The sequence below is a fragment of the Pagrus major genome, chromosome 1, assembly GCF_040436345.1.
Source record: "Pagrus major chromosome 1, Pma_NU_1.0".
NCBI lineage: Eukaryota > Metazoa > Chordata > Actinopteri > Spariformes > Sparidae > Pagrus > Pagrus major.
Window position 1 is genome coordinate 35,673,457 of NC_133215.1, and position 20,158 is coordinate 35,693,614.

The following is a 20,158-nucleotide window of genomic DNA, read 5'->3' on the forward strand; positions in this document are numbered from 1 at the left end:
TGTGACATGAAGAAGTCTGTTGTACCTGTTTTTGGTGTGTGGGTAACATTAAAGGGATAGTTGGGGTCTTTTGATGAGGGGTTGTATGAGGTACTTGTCAGTTTATTACCTGCAGTCAGGCAGCCGCTTAAAGTCCGACCCAAACAGCTGATCTGTGGTGTAATACAGTGTGGGCAGGCACAGCTGCACTTGTGCATGGGAATACTGACATTGTACGGGTAAGGGAATGTAGTGCCAAAGGAAAGGGCTGTCTGACAGCAATGTAAAATACCAAAAATGTTCACAATATAGCATACACATAAAAGGATATACATATATATTTTAGGTGTGCCTTCTTTTAGGTGGCTAAAATCTGTCCTGCTATTGGAACAGTTTAGCGGTACAATGCTCTGCTTCCCTGTTGGTGCTTCACGCTGCTGCTCCACACATGAGGAGAGCTGACAGTCATCTACTGCAGGTAATACACTGACCAGGGATAAGTACCTCATACAACACCACATCAAAAGACCCCAACTGTCACTTTAAAGGAATAGTTCACTCTAGAACAAAATTCAGTCATTATCGACTCACCCTCATGCTGATGAGAAGTTCGATGTAGTTTCTTATTCCTCAAAGTGCAGCTGGAGACCCGCGGGGGTACCCTCCTGCAGCAAAAATCCATATAACGGGCATCAATGTGCCCGAGACGAAAAGGTCCATAAAACTACACAAAAACTTTGTAATATTCCTCCATACTGCTCGTCCGCTGCAATCCAAGTGTCCTGAAGTGGCAACATCCAGAGTTTACTCGAAACAACGTCATTTAGTACATTTTTCTAGCCTAAACATTCACTATGCTATATCTGCCTGGAGGCACGCGAGTCTTCCTCACACCTGCTCGCACTACGGAAGCCGCGCCAGACAAGACCAACGAGAACTCGTGATAGATACACACCGGTATTTACATCCAGCTGTGAGCGACCGAGCGACACACAAACACAAGAGGGATCTGCCTGCACTTGTGATTTGACACTTTGAAACCTGCAGTATTTATTCACTGTAAACTGAACTGATCTGAACCAGACTGCTTGGTGGAAACACGGCTTTTGACACTGTGTTTGTGTACATTGGTATACATCATAGCTGGTTTTGGCATGTCATGCTTGTTTTGATTATTTAGTATTATTACTCATTACTTATCTTTCTTTCATGTCCTAAGATGTGAGGTAGGGTTCATGTTGTGTTAGTTTTGTCTGAGCTCACTAAACTAAATTCCTATAGACTATGTTGAATTGGCAACAAAGTATTGAATGAATCTTGAATGTAAAGTGTGTCACTATTCTTCCCATCTTTTTTAAGTGAAGAAAGCTGAGTTTATAATACAGAATTGCATACTAATAAAACATTGTTCCAATCTAAACCAAAAACAGAAATGAGAAGTCAAATTTCAATGTATTTTTTTATTTGTCTTTGTACCCCACAACCCTCAGTTGGTGATAAAGTCCCAGCTGACATCAGACTGACATCCATCCGGTCCACCACTCTGAGGGTAGACCAGTCCATTTTGACGGGGGAGTCTGTGTCAGTGCTCAAACACACAGACCCCGTACCAGACCCCCGAGCTGTCAACCAGGACAAGAAGAACATGCTGTTTTCTGTGAGTCTCAACAACCAGATCTGTCTATGGAGTCGTACCTTTTCCTAGTTCACCTTCCCAACATTCAGGAATTGAAATTACACTTGCCGGATAAAGTTGGCAATATTCTATACCTTCATCATTGTCTCTATCAGTGAGCCACAGTGTTGCATAGGGCAATATGTTCCTTCATTACTATGAACACACGCACTGTAGTTTTTTTTTTACTTAATCCAATACACTACTCAAATACTCTACAGAGCACCAAATGTGGATTAATGCACTCCTCAAAATAGTCCTCAACAAATGCACCGTTGATCAAAGCTACAGCGTCCTCCTGTTTTATGAAGTGACCTTGTAAAAATAAACTACTGTATATATTTATAAGAAACAAAGGGCTCGGGGCTCAGAGCCGCACACAGGGTATAAATCAGAAAACATTGAGAGATGGACTAACAAATTTTTGGTTTTGGGCTTTTAATGCTATTGGTTGATAATAACAACAAATATAGAATAAAGCCAGCCTTATTAAGTACAGGGCTAGAACAAATGTATCTTTCATATCTACCATATAGATAATAGTTAAATCGTCTTTTGTCTTGCTGCATTCTGACTCAAACAAGGTTTGTTGTCTTGCAGTGACAAACAGCCATCACTTTGATTGACTGTTCCCTCATTTGTGTCACATTATAAATGATGTCACAGTAGTTTCATGCAGTTGGAATGGTCCAATGACATACTGACATCATTCCCACATCTACTCTAAGATCTGTTGTGTGTAGAATTTAATAAGATATTAAAAATATCAAAAGTATAAAATATAAACTAGGAAAATACCAAAGGTGGCTATAAAATGATAAAAAGATGATACTACAAAGAAGCAACTCTGTGATACATCACAGTATATACTCACGAGACATGACCAGAGTGTGTGAGAGGGAAAATGACCATTATTTGATGGGACACAGCTGCCATGGTTGAGGTGTGTGTTGTGTTATCGCTGCCAGACCTCAAAGGCTGCTGAGTCACCAGGTGGTGTGCGGTCAAAGAACGACAGCCATTGATGTTTTATTTAGCATCATCACTGTGACAGGCTGCAGACCTGCAGGCTGTCTTTGTTGGTGTGTTTATCTCAGTACGACTGGACTCAATGTGACTTCACACACTGATCTGAAGTCACTGACTTTAAACCTGCTGTTAAAGGAGAGATACAAATCAGAACACTTAGATTACATTTAGCTTTAGCCTTTTTTAAACAGAGATCCTGAAATATTGCCTTAAGGAAGACCTGTCATTACACCAGCTCTCCTTTTTCTTCAATACATTTCATGCAGAAGGGCGAGGTGGAAAACGGTGCATTATTCCCATCTTAACTGGCTCTGTAAAGGCTATTGACTGCTGTATGGGAGAGCATACGAAATCTGATGGTTTGGGTTAGAGTTTGACAGAAAAAAACTTAAAGTAAAGCCTATCATGACCTTTGCCCAGGGTACCAACATCGCAGCAGGGCGAGCCATTGGGGTTGTCGTTGCAACAGGCGTGCAGACAGAGATTGGGAAAATCAGAGATGAGATGGCCTCCACTGACCCTGAAAGGACCCCACTGCAACAGAAACTCGACCAGTTTGGAGAGCAGCTGTCTAAGGCAAGGACTTCTGTGTGTTTGTGTGTATTTTTGTGATTAGGCTCACTTTGGAATCTGATTTGAACTTGTTTTTGATACTATACCATATTATATAGAATTAATATACCTTATACTCCCCGACACTTGTCTTGTTGTACCCTGCAGGTCATCAGCGTGATCTGTGTGGCGGTGTGGGCCATCAATGTTGGACACTTTAATGACCCGGTCCACGGAGGCAGCTGGTTAAGAGGAGCTGTTTACTACTTCAAGATCGCCGTCGCACTGGCTGTGGCTGCCATACCAGAAGGTCAAATAACTATTACCTACTTACACATATGTATTGGCTGTTTTTACAATGAGAGGTATATGTTTTGTTATTGCTAAGACAAAAATGTAGCCGTGTCATTTTAAATATCAAGCTGGAAAAACAAAATGACGTCTGTCTTCACTTGCTTTAAATAATCTTAGATGATGTATCTGAGCAAGGCACATAAAACCAACTGTGCTAGAGAGGAAGCATCACAGACGAAAAAATTAGAAAAGACAATGAAGCTTCTCTGGAATATGTACAGTGTTGTCCAAAGGTCTGAGACCACTAGTTTAAACACTTCTACTTGGCATTTGTTTCGATTGTAATCATTTTCTTTTTCATTACAAATGATAATTACAGTTTAACGATTTAAACGAAAAGTTGAATCCTTGAAAAATGTCCATGAATGTCAGAATATCTTTGAATTTGGCCTTTTGCTTTAAGGACAGCATGCACTCAAGCTGCATGGACTCCACAAGTAAGTGCAAAACCTGATAAATGTTGAATGGGGTTGAAGTCAGGTGACTGGAGGAAATTCCATGACAGTCGGCGGCTTGGTCTTCTTTGGCCTTCAAGTAGTTCTGGCAAAGCCTTGAGGTGTGTTTAAGATGACAGGAGTCAGTAGGTTTAACACTAACTTGTGGAGTCCATGCAGCTTGAGTGCATGCTGTTATTAAAGCAAAAGGGGGACAAACCAAAAACTGAAATATTCATGGACATTTTTCAAAGATTCAACTTTTCACTCAAACTGTTTGTTTGTAATGAACTCAGGCTCTACAGCACAACCAAGTCTGAAATATTAACAATAAATAGAGAGGTGCTCTATGGAATCAAGGGTTACACTGATACAATCATTTGTAACGGCAAAAATAGAATTACATTGAAAGGAAATGTTAAATAAATCGTTGTTGACTAGTGGTCACAGACTTTGGACGCCGCTCTACATGTTAAAAACCGTCCTTCTCTTGAAGAATCTGTGTCATCACAGTTGTTTTCCTGTGGTGTTTCTACCAGGCCTCCCAGCAGTCATCACCACCTGCCTGGCACTGGGCACCAGAAGGATGGCCAGAAAGAATGCCATCGTCCGCAGCCTGCCATCAGTGGAGACGCTGGGCTGCACATCTGTTATCTGCTCCGATAAGACAGGAACACTGACCACCAACCAGATGTCAGTCTGCAGGGTAAGATTTGGTAGGATTGAAACGTCACATTGATAAGTATTGTTATGTATGTTGGACTGTATCAAAATTGCTGTGCAGGCCAGTCAGCATGATTTAGTACCCCTGTGACTGATACGATAATGTGTTCATGATTACATGGTCGTTCTAGCACTGATCAGTTATACAGGAGGGGAGTATCCAAAAGCAGTCAGCAGAATATGTGTGACTTGAAAATCAATTTTAAAAAAAGTAGTTTGCTATTCCAAAGTAAGAACTAATGGCTTGTCATGCTAACATTAGATTAACAAAGGATTAGTCGCCCTTAATGTAATTTTGGCTTTAATATAAAACCCTGAGGCTCATGTGGTGGGATGGCCTGTTTTAATGTGGGACTAACCTCAAATGTGATCTTTTAAACATTAATAAACTAATGAACTACTGCAATGTCTGTCTGTGTGCATGTGTGTGTGTTCAGATGTGTGTTGTAGACAGTGTGTCAGGGGAGCGCTGCAGACTGAACGAGTTCACAGTCACTGGATCTACTTACGCCCCTGAAGGGGAAGTGTGAGTGTCTTTAACCTTTAACACATAACCTTAGACAGTTTATGGATAGTGGATGGATATGGATTATGAGAACCCATAATTGATCTCTCCCTCCCTATCATTGTAAATTGTGTACATTCCCTCCACTGTATTCCAACTTTCAACTTGACTCCTCTTTTCTCTGCCATGGCCGTTCCTTTTGTCCGTCCAGTTACAAGGATGGCTCTGTGGTGAAGTGCAGTCAGTATGAAGGCCTGGTGGAGATGGCTTCCATCTGTGCACTGTGCAATGACTCATCACTAGACTACAATGAGGTAAGACATGAAGCAACTGCTCAGGCCATTGGAGATGACCGTATATGGCTTTGAAACATTTACAACTGGAATCTGATTCTGAATATGTGACTGCAAATAAACTCCTATACTGGTCATGTCTGTGTGTTCCAGGCAAAGGGTGTGTATGAGAAGGTGGGGGAGGCAACAGAGACTGCCCTCTGCTGTCTTGTGGAGAAAATGAATGTGTTCGACACCGACCTGAGAGGACTGAGCCCTGCTGAGAGAGCAACAGCGTGCTGCTCCGTAAGTATCTGTCTGTGTCTCACTACATATGAGAGCATTAAGCCGTTGTACATTGAGTGTTGAACCAAGAAGGTAGCACTAGGTCCTGTATTGTAGTCAACTGGACTTCAGGTTCTTGAAGACGTTTCCACTCTCATCCAAGAGGCTTCTTCAGCTCTAACTAACTGGAGGGGAGTTGCAGGCTTTTAACCTCTGTGTGGGAGTGTCCTTACAGAGTTGTTAAGGACACGTGTGAGCTCTGAGTTTCAGAGTCGTTAGGGCCACTTGTGGGTCGTTAACCCAACCGGCCTTCATGTGGGTTGCTAGGACTAGGTGATCCCAGGTGTGAATGGTTGTTAAGCTGTCTGGGGAGAGAACTCAGTACTGCATTGTAGGTGGGTGATAAGTAATGTCTTAGGCCACCTCCTCTGTCTTCAAGAAAACTGAAACAAGCCAGTTACCAAGATATAGCACGTTTACCTGGATGACTGAGAACCTTCATCAACATGTAAAGAGGGTAGCAGTGTTTCAAAGTGAACACTTCATTGAAATATAATCAAAATAATGAATGAGTGCAATTTTCAAATCGCAGAAGCTGCAAGTTTATGATAAAGGTCAATTGTGTGAAACAGCATTATAATGAAGTACTGTAGAGCTGCTGAGATTTCCTGCCCTACAAATCTTGTTCTCCAGATGTAAGAAAACACTTGTCACCAGGTTTTTAATAGTTTTTCAGTGAAAGTGACAATGTGCTGTAAAAATGATCATTCCCACTCACAGTGAACTGAAAGACAGCAGTTGAGAGAGTAAATTGAAACAGGTGATGATAACTAAAAGTTTAGGTTACTCAAGCTGACAATCAGTTACTGTAAGAGCGACAATACCTTTGCAAGTAAAAAGACAATACTTTATTAATACACCAGTTCAACAAGCAGAAACTAACATATATAAAGTGATATTTTAATTCTAATTAATTATTTTAATCTGCGCCGTCCGCAGTCTCTCATCCAGTGCAGCTGCTTTACATAAGCACAACATGCTAACTCAGCGAATAGTGATTTGTTACAGAAAAGCTACGGGTACATTTAAAAGAAAGCTGTGTGTATGTAGTAACTGTTGGGCTTGGTGTGCCACGTCCTGGTATCTTAACATTTATCAAATGCTTATAAACTTCGCTGCTGGTTGAGACGAGCCAGCCGTCCTCCCTCTACAGTATATCTGCAGGCAGTGAATCAGCAGAGGCAGGAGGACTGATACTGACTGATGTCTGTGTTCTTCATTCTTTCTAAAATTCACTCAAGAACATCATTTATTTTTTGACATTTAAGGTTTGATTCCACTGAGATATAATTGAGATTATAGTGATTTTGCTGTTGTAAATATTGTTGTTGCTGCTCTAGAAACAATATCGATATATTTAAAACATTCAATTCCATTCCCATTCTGAATTTATTCTTTTTAAAATAATATTTTTTTAATAAAGCTATTATTTTGTTATGAAAAAGAATAGATAAGAGTATCAATAAAGAACTTGCCTGATAAGGAGTATTAATAAGAGTAGTATCAATAGCAATAGCAATCCCAACCCACTAATCATGAATCATTTTGCAATTTGCAATATCTGTCAAATTAATCGCAATAACATTTTTTTTTGCTATACTGTGCCACCCTAGTCCTTTGTGTTTTTTATTTCTGTATGTTCTGCTTACCTGCCTGCATTAAACCTACAGTGTACATACTTTACTTTTCTTTGTATTGGTCATTTTCAGGTGATAAAGCAGCTGATGAGGAAGGAGCTGACGCTGGAGTTTTCCAGAGACAGGAAGTCCATGTCTGTCTTCTGTTCATCTAATAAACTCACAAGGTCTGCTTCTGGAGCCAAGATGTTTATTAAGGTGAGTTTCAGACCAGTCGCTGTGATACATTTGGTTATCCACTGACTAAAGAGACATGTCGTGCCTTCTGTCCCCCCGTCTTTCTTCAGGGAGCTCCAGAGAGTGTGTTGGAGCGCTGCAATTACATCCGGGTTAGTGGCTCAACGTGCGTGCCTTTGAGCCCAGCGGTTCGAGAGCAGCTCCTGTCCACTGTGCGGGAATGGGGATCGGGCCGAGACACGCTGCGTTGCCTCGCCATGGCAACCAGGGACACGCCCCCTGACGTTCACTGCCTTAACCTCGAGAATTCAGCTGCCTTTGCTAACTATGAGGTGATGGTGATGATGACAGTGGTGTTCTTTTAAAGGGCAAAGAGTCCAGTCCAGTGTGCTCTTGCTCTGTTGTAAACTTCTGGAAAAAACACTGTGTCCTTTGTCAACTGTGACTGTAAGATATAGAATACTTACATTATCAAATCCTGCTGTGTCTGCTGAATGGGAATGAGCATTTATTATCTTGTCAGTATTTACCAGTGGCTCTATATAAAGAAATAAACTGTTGCTGATGCTTGTTGAACAAAGTGTAAAGGCTAATATGGTCCTGTACGCCTCCCCTCCATCTCTTCCCTCTCCAGTCAGACTTGACCTTTGTGGGCTGTGTGGGCATGTTGGACCCCCCCAGGAAAGAAGTACTTGGAGCAGTCCGAATGTGTCGACAGGCTGGCATAAGAGTCATCATGATCACAGGTGAGCCTGCGCACACAACCACAACCACATACACATCTAAATGTACATCACATGTGTGTAAAATATATATATATAAAAACCTCAAAAAAACAAAAAAAATAGTAGACCTGTCTTAAGGCAGGATAGAACTGGTGAGAGGGAGGCTGCTGAACTGAATCGACAGTCAGGACGGAAACTCCAGGAGCCAATCTGACATCAAATCTGAGCACAAGAACAATAAGATCCAGATCAATCAGGGTATCCACATTATTGTAAATGCCACATTTAGAATAACCAACGACAGGACATGAGGTTTTTGTTTGATTTGATGTATTTATATATTTATATATATTTTATAACATTTGCTTACATTGCTACGTCATGTTACTCCAGGGTAACTCCACAAAGCCCTTTGTGGCTCCAGAGGAAGCTGCGTGTAATCTGATGAATTACTGTACCTCCAGTGATGTCACTCAGTGGCTCAGTTGCATCATGAGTAATGTAGGTGCTGTGTTTTTAAAAGCAGTCTAGTGGTCTGCAATACACAGTTTAAAATCAAATGATCAAAATCGATACAGCAGAATCACCTCTTTATATTCTAGTATTCTTCCTTTTTAAAACCTGGCACCTACATTACCCACAACGCAGCATAGCCACTGAGTGACATCACTGGAGGCAATTTATCAGATTACATGGAGCCTTCTCTCGAACCACAAAAGGTTTTACGCTACTTGAGTACACTACATATCTGTAGCAGTAGCAGTAGTGCTCCCCAACAGGCTGGTGCGTGGCATCACGTCAGGCTAGAGCAGCCACACTGCCCCTGTGAGCAGCGCTGCGCACGCGAGAGTGAAGTGAGGCTGCAGCAGTGCTTTATCTAGAGATTTGGAATTACGCCTATTTTTACAGTGACACGCATGTGGTTCTCAGAAAATAGACCTGAAATTGACCTGCAGACAGTCATTTCCACATCATAGCAGTGTTTTACTACATTTTAATGTCTGAATGTGTAGAATATGTCACAGACATGAAGACAATACACAGGTTTCTTGTGCAGGTTTTCTTTGTCTCTCTCCCTCTCCTTTTCCTTCCTGCTTTCTCGTCATGTCATCATATTTATTGATAATTATCAAAGACAAACTCCATGTTAACAGACAGGGCAGGCAGGAGCCGTGCTGCAGCAGCAACGCTGCCTGTGTGGACACACACGTGAGTGAGCAGTAGCAGCTCAGCAACGCAGCCGCCACGCAGTACACAACTAGCCACAGGTTACCTGTAAACACACTTCAGAGTGTAAAATTGCTGGCAGCATTGGTAGCATAAGAAATCACTGGAGCTCTCCTTTAAAACATGGTATTATCAGACATTATTCATTGAGTCATAACTAAAATTGCTGCTTTGCAATTTGGGAATACTCTCATTTAAAAAGTGATTTTGATATAAATTAAAATGTACTTACACCTGCACTAATTATTTTTATACTATATTTATTTATACTTACAAATGCACTGTCTGCTGTAATAGCTGCAGATGTTCATACAGTTTATATCCTAGAGTATTAATTACATATTGTTAATACTGTCCATACTGTACATATCTCGTATTCATATCTACAACATGCTGTATATTCATACATAACTCTTAAGTTATGTACACGACTTTTGGTTAGAGGATTAACTGCATTTAGTTTTCTATACTTGTCAAATAAAGTTGAATCATCATTCGGCCTCCATCATGTCATCTCTCACCTAAAATCTTGCCTTAATTGGAAATGCATCAGTTTCACAGCCAGAAATGTGATGTCTAATTTACTGTGAGGTTAGTTTGAAAACTCTGTGAGACACCCTTGTGTCTTTGTTTAGCTGTGATTATACGTATACAGACACACCTATATGAGCATTAATGTGACGATTCATCACTCTTGATTTTTCTCTCCAGGTGACAACAAAGGGACAGCCCTGTCTATTTGTAGGAGGGTGGGCATCATCACAGAGCAGGAAGAGGAGCAGGAGGGCTCGGGAGTCAACGGGGGCCTGACAGGACGGGAGTTTGATGAGCTGCCTCCACACCTGCAGCGTCAAGCCTGCAGGACGGGACGGTGCTTTGCCCGGGTGGAGCCAGCACACAAGAGTCGTATAGTGGAGTACCTGCAGAGCCTGAGTGACATCACTGCCATGGTGAGAGTACCACCTCGCACTTGAAGCACTATGATAGACATGTTGATAACCAGTATAAGAGCACTCCTTCTCCTGTGATATCACTAAATGATCCTCCTCCATCCCTCTCCACTGTCATGGTTTCAGACAGGTGACGGGGTAAACGACGCACCAGCACTGAAGAAGGCGGAGATTGGCATTGCCATGGGCAGCGGCACGGCCGTGGCCAAGTCAGCCTCAGAGATGATCCTGGCTGATGACAACTTTTCCACCATTGTGGCTGCAGTGGAGGAGGGCAGAGCCATTTACAACAACATGAAACAGTTCATCAGATACCTGATATCATCCAACATAGGAGAGGTGGTCTGGTTAGTAAAAAAAACGGATATGGGTAAATGATGAAAACTTAGTCAAAATGTCTGAGGGAAGTCAGGTAGTGTTCTAACCAGGATTGTCAAGGTTAAGGCATTAACGCAAATTCCTCTTAAATGTTTTAATTCATTTGCAATTAATCGTGAGTTAACTATCGACTATCATGCAATTAATGGTGATTGAATATTTGAATGGATTGACAGCCCTAGTTCTAATGTGACACAATGATTGATATTTAGTTGGATGGATAATTTACGCTCCCCTCCACCTGTCCTCCTCAGTATTTTCCTGACAGCTGCACTGGGAATGCCTGAAGCACTGATCCCAGTCCAGTTGTTATGGGTCAACCTGGTAACAGACGGTTTCCCAGCAACAGCTCTGGGATTCAACCCTCCAGACCTGGACATCATGTCCCGCCCTCCCCGGTCCCCCAAAGAGCCTCTGATCTCCAGCTGGTTGTTCTGTCGCTACCTCATCATTGGATGTGAGTCATGAGCCAGAATGACATCATCAAATTATGACCATTAGGACTATTACTACACCTCAACAAAAAACTCCTGATTCATTTATTCATTATGAGGATGAATTGCCCCCAGAGAGCCAGCAGGTTACAGTCTAAAGTGCTCCTCACCCTCCTCTGCAGGTTATGTGGGAGCAGCCACTGTTGGAGCTGCTGCCTGGTGGTTTATGGCAGCTCACGATGGACCAAAACTTTCCTTCTATCAGCTGGTAAACACACATCACTACACCTCATCATGCTTCTCATGCTCTGTGGCCCTACATTATATACTGTATTTTAAGGAATACACTATGGTGCTAACACAGAGTGAGCAGTCGAAACCTTCACGTGACCATAAACACGGTGTTACCTGTTGATACAGTTTGTACATTAAAAAAAATAATAATAATACTAGAAATAGAAATAGAAATCCCTCCATTTCTACACTGACATGTCTTGTTACTTCATGGCTAACATCTATGTTGATGGTGATACATTTGTAATAAGCAAACATTGATTGATTATATTACCCCTGCTGTGTATCAGTCCTGTTAAGAGGTGATAATAACTAAAAGAAAGCATCACAGCATCATAACTCTTTGCCTAGGTAGGTACAGTAGTTGAGAGAGGTGAATAGGAAGCTGGCAAGAATGTTATTACGTCATTTGTGTCCTCCGCAGTCCCACTACCTGCAGTGCAGTGAAGGCCATGTTGAATTCGCTGGTGTGCAGTGTTCAGTCTTCGAGTCTCCTTATCCCATGACTATGGCCCTGTCTGTCCTGGTTACCATAGAGATGTGCAACGCCTTGAACAGGTAAGAACAAAACTAACACCCACATACTGATCTTCACACAGTGTTTCCCACAGGTTGAGAGATTACTTGTGGTTGGTGGTGTGGTGTGTGATGGCGCTGTGATGTGAAGTGTGAGCTCAATAATACATTTGTCAAACATAGATTTATGAATAACTCTTTTTGGCCTTTAAGGAGCTGCCCTTGTGAATTTCTAAGTAAAGTGAAACTAAATTACTATTTTAACGCAAGTATATACTTTAAACAAAACAAACAAAGCATTGTTACATGAATTACAAACTATACAAAGTAAACTTTAATCTTTAAATCAGATTCACTTGAAACCAAATGAAATAAAGTACCAGACAAAGCCGAGAGAATATTGATCAGTTACACACTATATGTGTCACATTTTAATATTCTTCCTCTAGTTGCACTGTTCATTGCTTCATGCTAATTATATTACCTCTAGGTCTATTCACTTGGACTTGCTGGCTTAGCCTAGGACCTGTTGGCGCAGCATTTCTGCCTTCATTTTTGGCTCCATGCCAGCGATATCTGTGGCCTGAGGCATTATGTTTTCCAATACGTCCGTCTGTATGTCCCATGTGTGAACGTGATATCTTAAGAACAACTTAAGGGAATTTCTTCAAATTTGTCGCAAATGTCCGCTTGGACGAATGAACTGATTATTTTTTTGTGGTCAAATGTCACTATGACCTCACAAAATAAACTTTTGGCCATTACTCAACAATTCATATGATAATGCTCAAAATTTTATACAAATGTCTAATAGAATAAAACTGCGAAAAGTTATGACATTTTGTATCTAAAGGTCAAAGGAAAAATCATAATATTTTTAAAAAAATGTTCTGGCCATTATTCAACACCATAGCTCAGGAACAACAACTGCACGAGTGCACAGAGGCATAGAACATAGAATGCGTTACGGTAATTGTAGTTTTTTTATTGTGACTCACCAAATCAGGAGTTCCTCTGTGTGATTCAGGCCTCTCACACACTCATCTATTAGCTTACAACAAAGTTTAAGTTTAAGTTACATCATGCTCTTAGTGTTCCCTCTGAGTTATATTTGCACAGTTCAGCAGCAGGTCTTATTCCTGCTGTGTCACCCAGCATCCAACAAAACGCTCCGACATAACTTCCGTTACAGCTGCGGACCTGTACTGGTCACACAAACCGGGACACTTTTCCATTCGTACAACAGTGAGCCCAGGTAGAGCCTCACTGTAGAGCCGAGAGCTTTTTAAAGTCCACTGTTTTCTTGCATGTTACTGAATGCGTGAATCTGATTGTGAATCAATGAGCACACTTTAAATGTGACAGCTCTGTGTTCAGTATGATATGACAATTGTGCATCTTGAGTAAAAACATGGATGTTGTACTGCGTATGTTATCTACCTGAGTGGGCCACCCAAGTAAAGCCTATGTATGGGAAACAGGAACATATCCTACAGTGCAGTCCTGTATGAAACAACCCATGTGACTGTCATTGTTTTACTCCTGAGTGATCAGAATGTAAAGATAAAGTACAGCCACACGTAGCTTTTTGAAAGCTTTGGATCCATGACAGAGATGAAGCTGTTTCATACTGTAAAGTGACAGAGCTGACAGTGTAAACAGTAAAAATAACATCTTCCTGCTTTTCCTGTGCTGTGCAGTCTATCAGAGAACCAGTCCCTGCTGAAGATGCCTCCCTGGTCAAACCCTTGGCTGGTGGGGGCCATCTGTCTGTCCATGGCGCTTCACTTCCTCATTCTATACGTGGACCCATTGCCGGTATGCATGTAGACATGAACTGTCTATAAGATTCCTTAAAAGGTTTCACTGATGCATCTGTTAACTGTAAAAGTGAATGAGTGAGTGAGTAACACACCAGCAATTCACAGCTGTTCTGCACTGGTGTAAAATACCAGTCATACAAAAACATCATCTGTCTTCTGAAAAATCCTCTGTTCCCTCCGTCTGTGTCTTCAGGTAATATTCCAGATACGCCCTCTGTCGTGGCCTCAGTGGGTGGTTGTACTGAAGATGTCAATTCCTGTCATCTTGATGGACGAGGTTCTCAAATTTCTGGCCCGCAACTACATCGAGCCAGGAAGCCAGATTCAGGTGAGAACGGGCTAACAGTGCTTGTGTTAATGTGCAGCAGGAGTGTTTGTGTCTGGTCTGTAGCCAACACTTCCCTCTGTTGTTCAAACAGTCACTGGAAGAGGAAGAAGAGCTGCAGAGGACAGGGGCTGGCACTGGATTGGCCGGTGCCATGATGACAAGGCTGCGTCAGTCAGTGAGGGGCGTGTCCTGGTCGTTTGTCCTGATCTCTGCACCACTGGTGATCTGGATCTTCAGCCTGGACTCTGACATCACCAACATCTTCTGGGAGTGATGGGAGAAAGAGAGGATGGGTGGACTGTGGGGTAAGCACGCAGAGGAAAAGGAAAGAAAAAGGAAAAGCTTAAGAAGAACTGGTGGAATAAAATATGGAGGATTGGTGGATGGAATGTATAAGGGTGAGGCGGCTGAAGTGAGAGAGAAACAAGAGACAAGCAAAGATGATAAATGCTCTGCAAAGATGCAAGAATGTAAAAGAGTGAAATATTCAGCCAACAGACAATCAAGAAAGTGCAGCGCAGTTTGACATCAACTCTTTCTCAATGATAAAAGGTGCTATGTGTAGTTAATAGTCTGTGATCACATGTCATATGATTCTCATAGCTCATTTAGACCACTTGTATGAGCTTCCCCTTTTTCAGCTCTAGGGATGCCAGTGTCAGTCAGTTTGTCTCTGACAGGACACCCTGAAAGCCCCACTCCAGCCTGTTTCTTCCTGTCTAATGGTTAATGTTAATGTTAATGTGTGCTTAATAATCAGGTGTAAACCATTACCATGGCAACCAGACAGCGTTCTAGCAAGATCAACATCATTAGCATGGAGAGTGATAGCATGGATATTAGCATGGATATTAGCAGCGGCCACGCTAACATAAGTTCATCTTGGGTGTTGAGGAGCAGCTGCAGAACACCTGTCTGCTCTGAGCACAGCCACTGCCTCTCTCCCTCTGTCTGTCAGCCACACACTATCTACATGCGGCCCCATCGCTTAATAGAGCAATTTTGGAAGTAAAGCCTCTACTTGGAGGATAGGATATGACTCTCAGATTCCACTACAGTCATACATCATTGTTCCATTCAAGTCTAAGCACCAAATAATGAAGGTCAAAAATATTTGGCAAAACAGTGTGGCTCATCAACGTTGTCATTGGAAATAAAAGATATCATAGAAATGCCAAACTACACTGGGGTGGGGTTTTAAAAGTTGTACATGCCCACCTGCTGACCTTTGCATTCTAAACTATTAGAGATTACATGATAAATATTCGTATGTTAGCATGCTATAATCTGTTTTTGTATTTTAAAGCAGCTCTGTATTTAGACGTCCTGCCAAATTTGACCCAGGGACACGCAATGTATATTACAATGTATTCATCAATGTTGCATTTATTTTCCAAAGAGTGAGGTTCCCCTCTCAGAATGATTAATATGACCTTTCTGAGTGCAGGACTGGCTGACACCAGCTAATCATTTGGACCAAAGTTCGGAGTAACTTGTAGCTAACTTTAAACTAGTCATATACCAAATCTGGTTGTACTAAAACTTGGAATGTTGCTCTGCAAGATCTGTAACAATGTCCAATCCAACACTATCAACAGGAAGTCATTGTAGCGTCACAAGACTCCAAAGTTTTAGGTGGCCAAACAATATAAGTTTGTCTTACCATACTTTGTAAATGTAGTGCTAACTTTACTTTGTTCATTTATTAATACACTGTATTCATGTAGTTCAGATTGTAAGGGAAATATAAGATAACCTAATCAACGATATTTAGTGTGAGATTATTGGCATAATGTTTTGTAATTTAAATATATCATGTTTTTTGTGAAACATGATTTAGTCTCAGTTCCATAATATTTAAACAGACACAAAAGTGTCAAGGCACATATGGGTCATTCCAGGCCAATGCACCCAAAATCCAGAACTTCTCCCAGCTCATGTCATGGATTTTCTAAAACAAAAAACATGTTGAAACTTCATTTAAATTCATAGGATCTTGCAAAATCCTATAGTTTCAAGGAAATGAAAATAATCCTTCTTGGGGAAATCTACAGTCAAAACAACCCCAAAAGTGTGGCACTCAGTTTTTTATTCAGGACCAAATAACTACATGTGACAGAACTACATTAATATGACACAGAACCAACATTTGGTTGCAAAAAAGTGAAAACTAGTGGAGACATGAATTTTTTGAAAATGATGGATTATTGGCATGGGCTGACCCATATGTCAAATATTGTACTTTATAGTCTAAGGGGGTCAAATATTAGCAAACTAACATTAAATCAGTTAGCTAAGCAAAAGTTTCACCCGGCAATTTACTGGGTGTAAAACGTAAAGTTACAGCAAGGCTTTGACAACACTGACCTTAGGAAGCAGCACTTCAACATAAAGAAACAACGACTACATAACCTGCTGTGTAGCAGAAACATGTTTTTTCTTTTGGTTTTGTTTTTTTGTTTTTTTTGTGTGTAACTTGTCTTGACCCCAGGTTAGAAACGTGGTGTGGAGTTATTAGAGTGATTAAACTGAGTACACATAGCACCTTTTAAATGAAAATTCCTGCTTGAAAATGAGTGGATTAGATAGAAGAAGGAGAAAAGCTTTGAGTGATCCAGAATCAAACACACACACACACACACACACACACACGTTACATCCACACTGTGATTCAGCAGTAATAATATGTGGTCGGTAACATGTGTTGAGGCCAGATAACTACATGTACAATAGAATCCACTACAACAGTCTTCATGCTGCAGTGCAAAACTTAACAGTCACATTATTGTTGGAACTTCCTTGTAGATACTGTAAACAAGCTTTTAACCTGCAAAGGGAGACTGTTCGCTGACTGTTACAGAATGCATGTCAACGCACGTCCCACATTTCTAAAATGTCTCAAAGCAGAAGATCAGTACAGACTATACTGTGAATAAACACATCATTCCTGACAGAACGTGGGGTTAAAGTGGGACGTAGTACTGTGTGTACAGTACAGCTGCTGTCTGCAGGTTATAAAGAGGTCCACATGTCTAAAACTGTGACATGGTTTAGAGTACAAAGTATCTAACTTGTTGAAGGCCAGTCACTAAGACCTTCATTCCGATACATCTACAGGTCATTGATTTGTTCTGCCGCTTGTTACGGACACTGAGAAGCTCTTCAAGTCTTAATGTGACCCGACCTGACCAGGCTTCTAGTCCTGTGACATCCTGAGGCTTCATAGACTGACTGAAGCTGACAGTAGCCTTCACACAGGATGAATGAGTTGAGTGTAATTAGTTCAGACATGTTAATTATATTATTTATATTCATGGTTAAACACAGTAAAGGTTGTTATGAACTTCCAGGTACAGTCAGAAACTAACTGATGTGAGTGCTTCATGTGAATGGATTGATATGGTTCATTATTTTCTGGCTTTAAATATACTCTATGTGTTTATAACAGTCACTTTTTTTAGTTTCTTTATGTAATGTGAGTCTTTTTTCCCATGCCTGTTCAGCAAACACTCTGCCTCTGTGTCAGTGTGCAGGCAGTGATGCATGATTTCAGTTTGACGGCAGACATTCCTAATGATCTCTTACCACAAGCCAATGACAAGACAATGAGTGGGTGTTTCATGTGAATGTGTTTTCAATGTGTGTCTGCCATGTTGTCCAGTGATGCCGTTGTGGCATCTCACTCTGTTTGCCATTGAAGGGATTTTTTAAAAATGTATTTGTGGAAAAAGCGTTTTTGATTCATGTAATTTTATTAACTTATGTTCTATACTATATTTGGCCACAGAGCAGGAATACTAGGGCCACTGTTCATAAAACAAACACCTGAAATCTACCTGTAGTTTAGAGAGTAAAGTCATAGCACTATGTAAGTAAGTCCTAATATTAGTAGAAATAAAGTCCTAGTATTTTGAGATGAAGGCACACTTTTATGGCATTATGAGAGTAAAGTCACAGTATGTACAAACTATGATTGGTCCTTTTCCTCTGAGCTGTATACAACATGTCAGCTCTGTGTACCCCCTCCACGGACTCAGTTAGCAGACCTTTGCCATGGCTGATTACATGAAATCATAACATTACAAAGTTTTTTCAACATGACGACTTCTATAAATGTTATGGAATTTCCTTGTAAAATTGCAACTTAATTCTAGTCATTTTCAGTTGTTGTTTTTTTCACATAAAGTTGCTGCTCCATTCTTTAAATATAACTTTTCAAAATTATGACTACTTGAATAATATGACAACTATTTCTTATAGAATTGTGACTTAACCCTTGTAGTTTTAACTTAAAGAAAATCTGACTTTATTCTTCTAATTTTGACTTCTTCCAAGTCAAATTTGAGACTTTATTTTCAGAACAGTACAACTTTTTTCTCAAAATATTGCATAATAATATTTTTGTGGCCCTAATATTAGGTCGAGGCTCTGTATTATACCATTGAATTAAAGCATAGAGCCTGTGCCTTAGAATAGAGAAGCATTAAACTTTCTGAGGTGTTGTGGAGGTATTAGACCAACTCACCTCTTGTGGAAACAAGCATTTTTTATATTTTGTTTTGTCTTTTTCTCTTTAATGATATGTTGTTTTAATCACAGCTACTCTTGTTAATTATTTAAAACCATAAAAGTGTGTTGCTTTTTTTGCTGCCCACAGTTCTGCCTCTTTTTTGTTTTTTTGTTTGTTTTTGCTCAGTTTTCGTTCAAAAGTGTTTTTCATATGGTCGCTTAAAAATTGCAAAAAATGACTAAAATTACATGTAATACAATATTTTCATTTTGATACCATTAAGGCAGAAGAAACACTTAGTAGTGAATATTTATTTTGTATTTTTATTATTTATTAACATTGTATTTTTCTCCAAGGCTGTATTTCGCCATGACAGCCCAACAATAACCCACTTGTACAAATGATTTGTTCTTTACTATTACTGTAATTATTATTGTTATTATTATTATTATCATTATGATAATTAGCGTACACCCATGTCTATAGGAGAAGACTGAGTGGAAAGAAGGGTGTATATGGTTCCGGACTGTCACAATAAATGAAAAGTTGCTGTTGTCTGACTCATCTGTTTAAACAAAGGTTGAATTGAAGTACTTCATAATTAGAGAAACCACCTGCTTTCCCTCTCTTCCTCTCTGTTCCCTCAACAATAAGTTACTAACGTCTGCACTGAAGCTAAACAAGGGAACACCATTTTATAGATTTTATTTGAAACTTTTTTCTTGTTCATTCTGCTGTTGGTTGAAGAGTTTGTTGTCACTGGAAATGATGTTACAGAATGAAAACAACAATAAATATGAAATGGTTCGGAATTTAAGTGTCCTGTGCTTCTTTGACACATTACAAGAGCAACACAATGGATGTTTAAAGCAGCTACAAAGAACTCTCATTTTGTTGCTCTGGCAGCCCCTGCAGACAAAAGGCGTGTGAGGTCTGCTGCTTACTGTAATCTTGATCTAGCTAGTGCTTTTTAGAGACAGCTAATCTTTGCTAATCTATTCATAACCAGTTTAAAGTTCCTTGTAGTATGTTTAATGTCTGCTGTTGTTATTTACATTCACATTTTAGAGGGCAGGGTCCTGAAATGTATGCATTTGTACTTTATGTTTTCTGACGTCTCAATACTTCTTGCTGCAGTGTCTGATGTTTGTGTCGACCACATGATGGAGCCAGTGAGCAAGCTACCGGTTTATCAGTACTGACACTGAAGTCAGGTGAGAAACTTTGCTCTCCCACTTGTCAGCTTTTCAGCAACCAAAGCATTACAAGCTGAGAGATGTAATGGTTTTAT

The 20,158-nt window shown here is 40.5% G+C and overlaps 1 protein-coding gene across 1 annotated transcript in view; it reads left to right on the plus strand.

Moving 5' to 3' along the window:
- LOC141005064 (sarcoplasmic/endoplasmic reticulum calcium ATPase 2) overlaps positions 1-19,679 on the plus strand; it is a 31,898-nt gene extending 12,219 nt beyond the window's left edge. Inside the window, exons 7-24 of the mRNA XM_073476815.1 lie at positions 1,470-1,636; positions 3,104-3,259; positions 3,404-3,545; positions 4,563-4,729; positions 5,184-5,272; positions 5,463-5,565; positions 5,698-5,829; positions 7,578-7,703; positions 7,793-8,014; positions 8,317-8,428; positions 10,346-10,584; positions 10,711-10,931; positions 11,217-11,419; positions 11,579-11,664; positions 12,115-12,248; positions 13,907-14,024; positions 14,223-14,357; positions 14,449-19,679. Coding sequence (XP_073332916.1) covers positions 1,470-1,636; positions 3,104-3,259; positions 3,404-3,545; positions 4,563-4,729; positions 5,184-5,272; positions 5,463-5,565; positions 5,698-5,829; positions 7,578-7,703; positions 7,793-8,014; positions 8,317-8,428; positions 10,346-10,584; positions 10,711-10,931; positions 11,217-11,419; positions 11,579-11,664; positions 12,115-12,248; positions 13,907-14,024; positions 14,223-14,357; positions 14,449-14,631 — 2,735 coding nt within the window. The 3' untranslated portion in view covers positions 14,632-19,679. The remainder of the gene's footprint in view (positions 1-1,469; positions 1,637-3,103; positions 3,260-3,403; positions 3,546-4,562; positions 4,730-5,183; positions 5,273-5,462; positions 5,566-5,697; positions 5,830-7,577; positions 7,704-7,792; positions 8,015-8,316; positions 8,429-10,345; positions 10,585-10,710; positions 10,932-11,216; positions 11,420-11,578; positions 11,665-12,114; positions 12,249-13,906; positions 14,025-14,222; positions 14,358-14,448) is intronic.
- Positions 19,680-20,158: the final 479 nt, after the last annotated feature.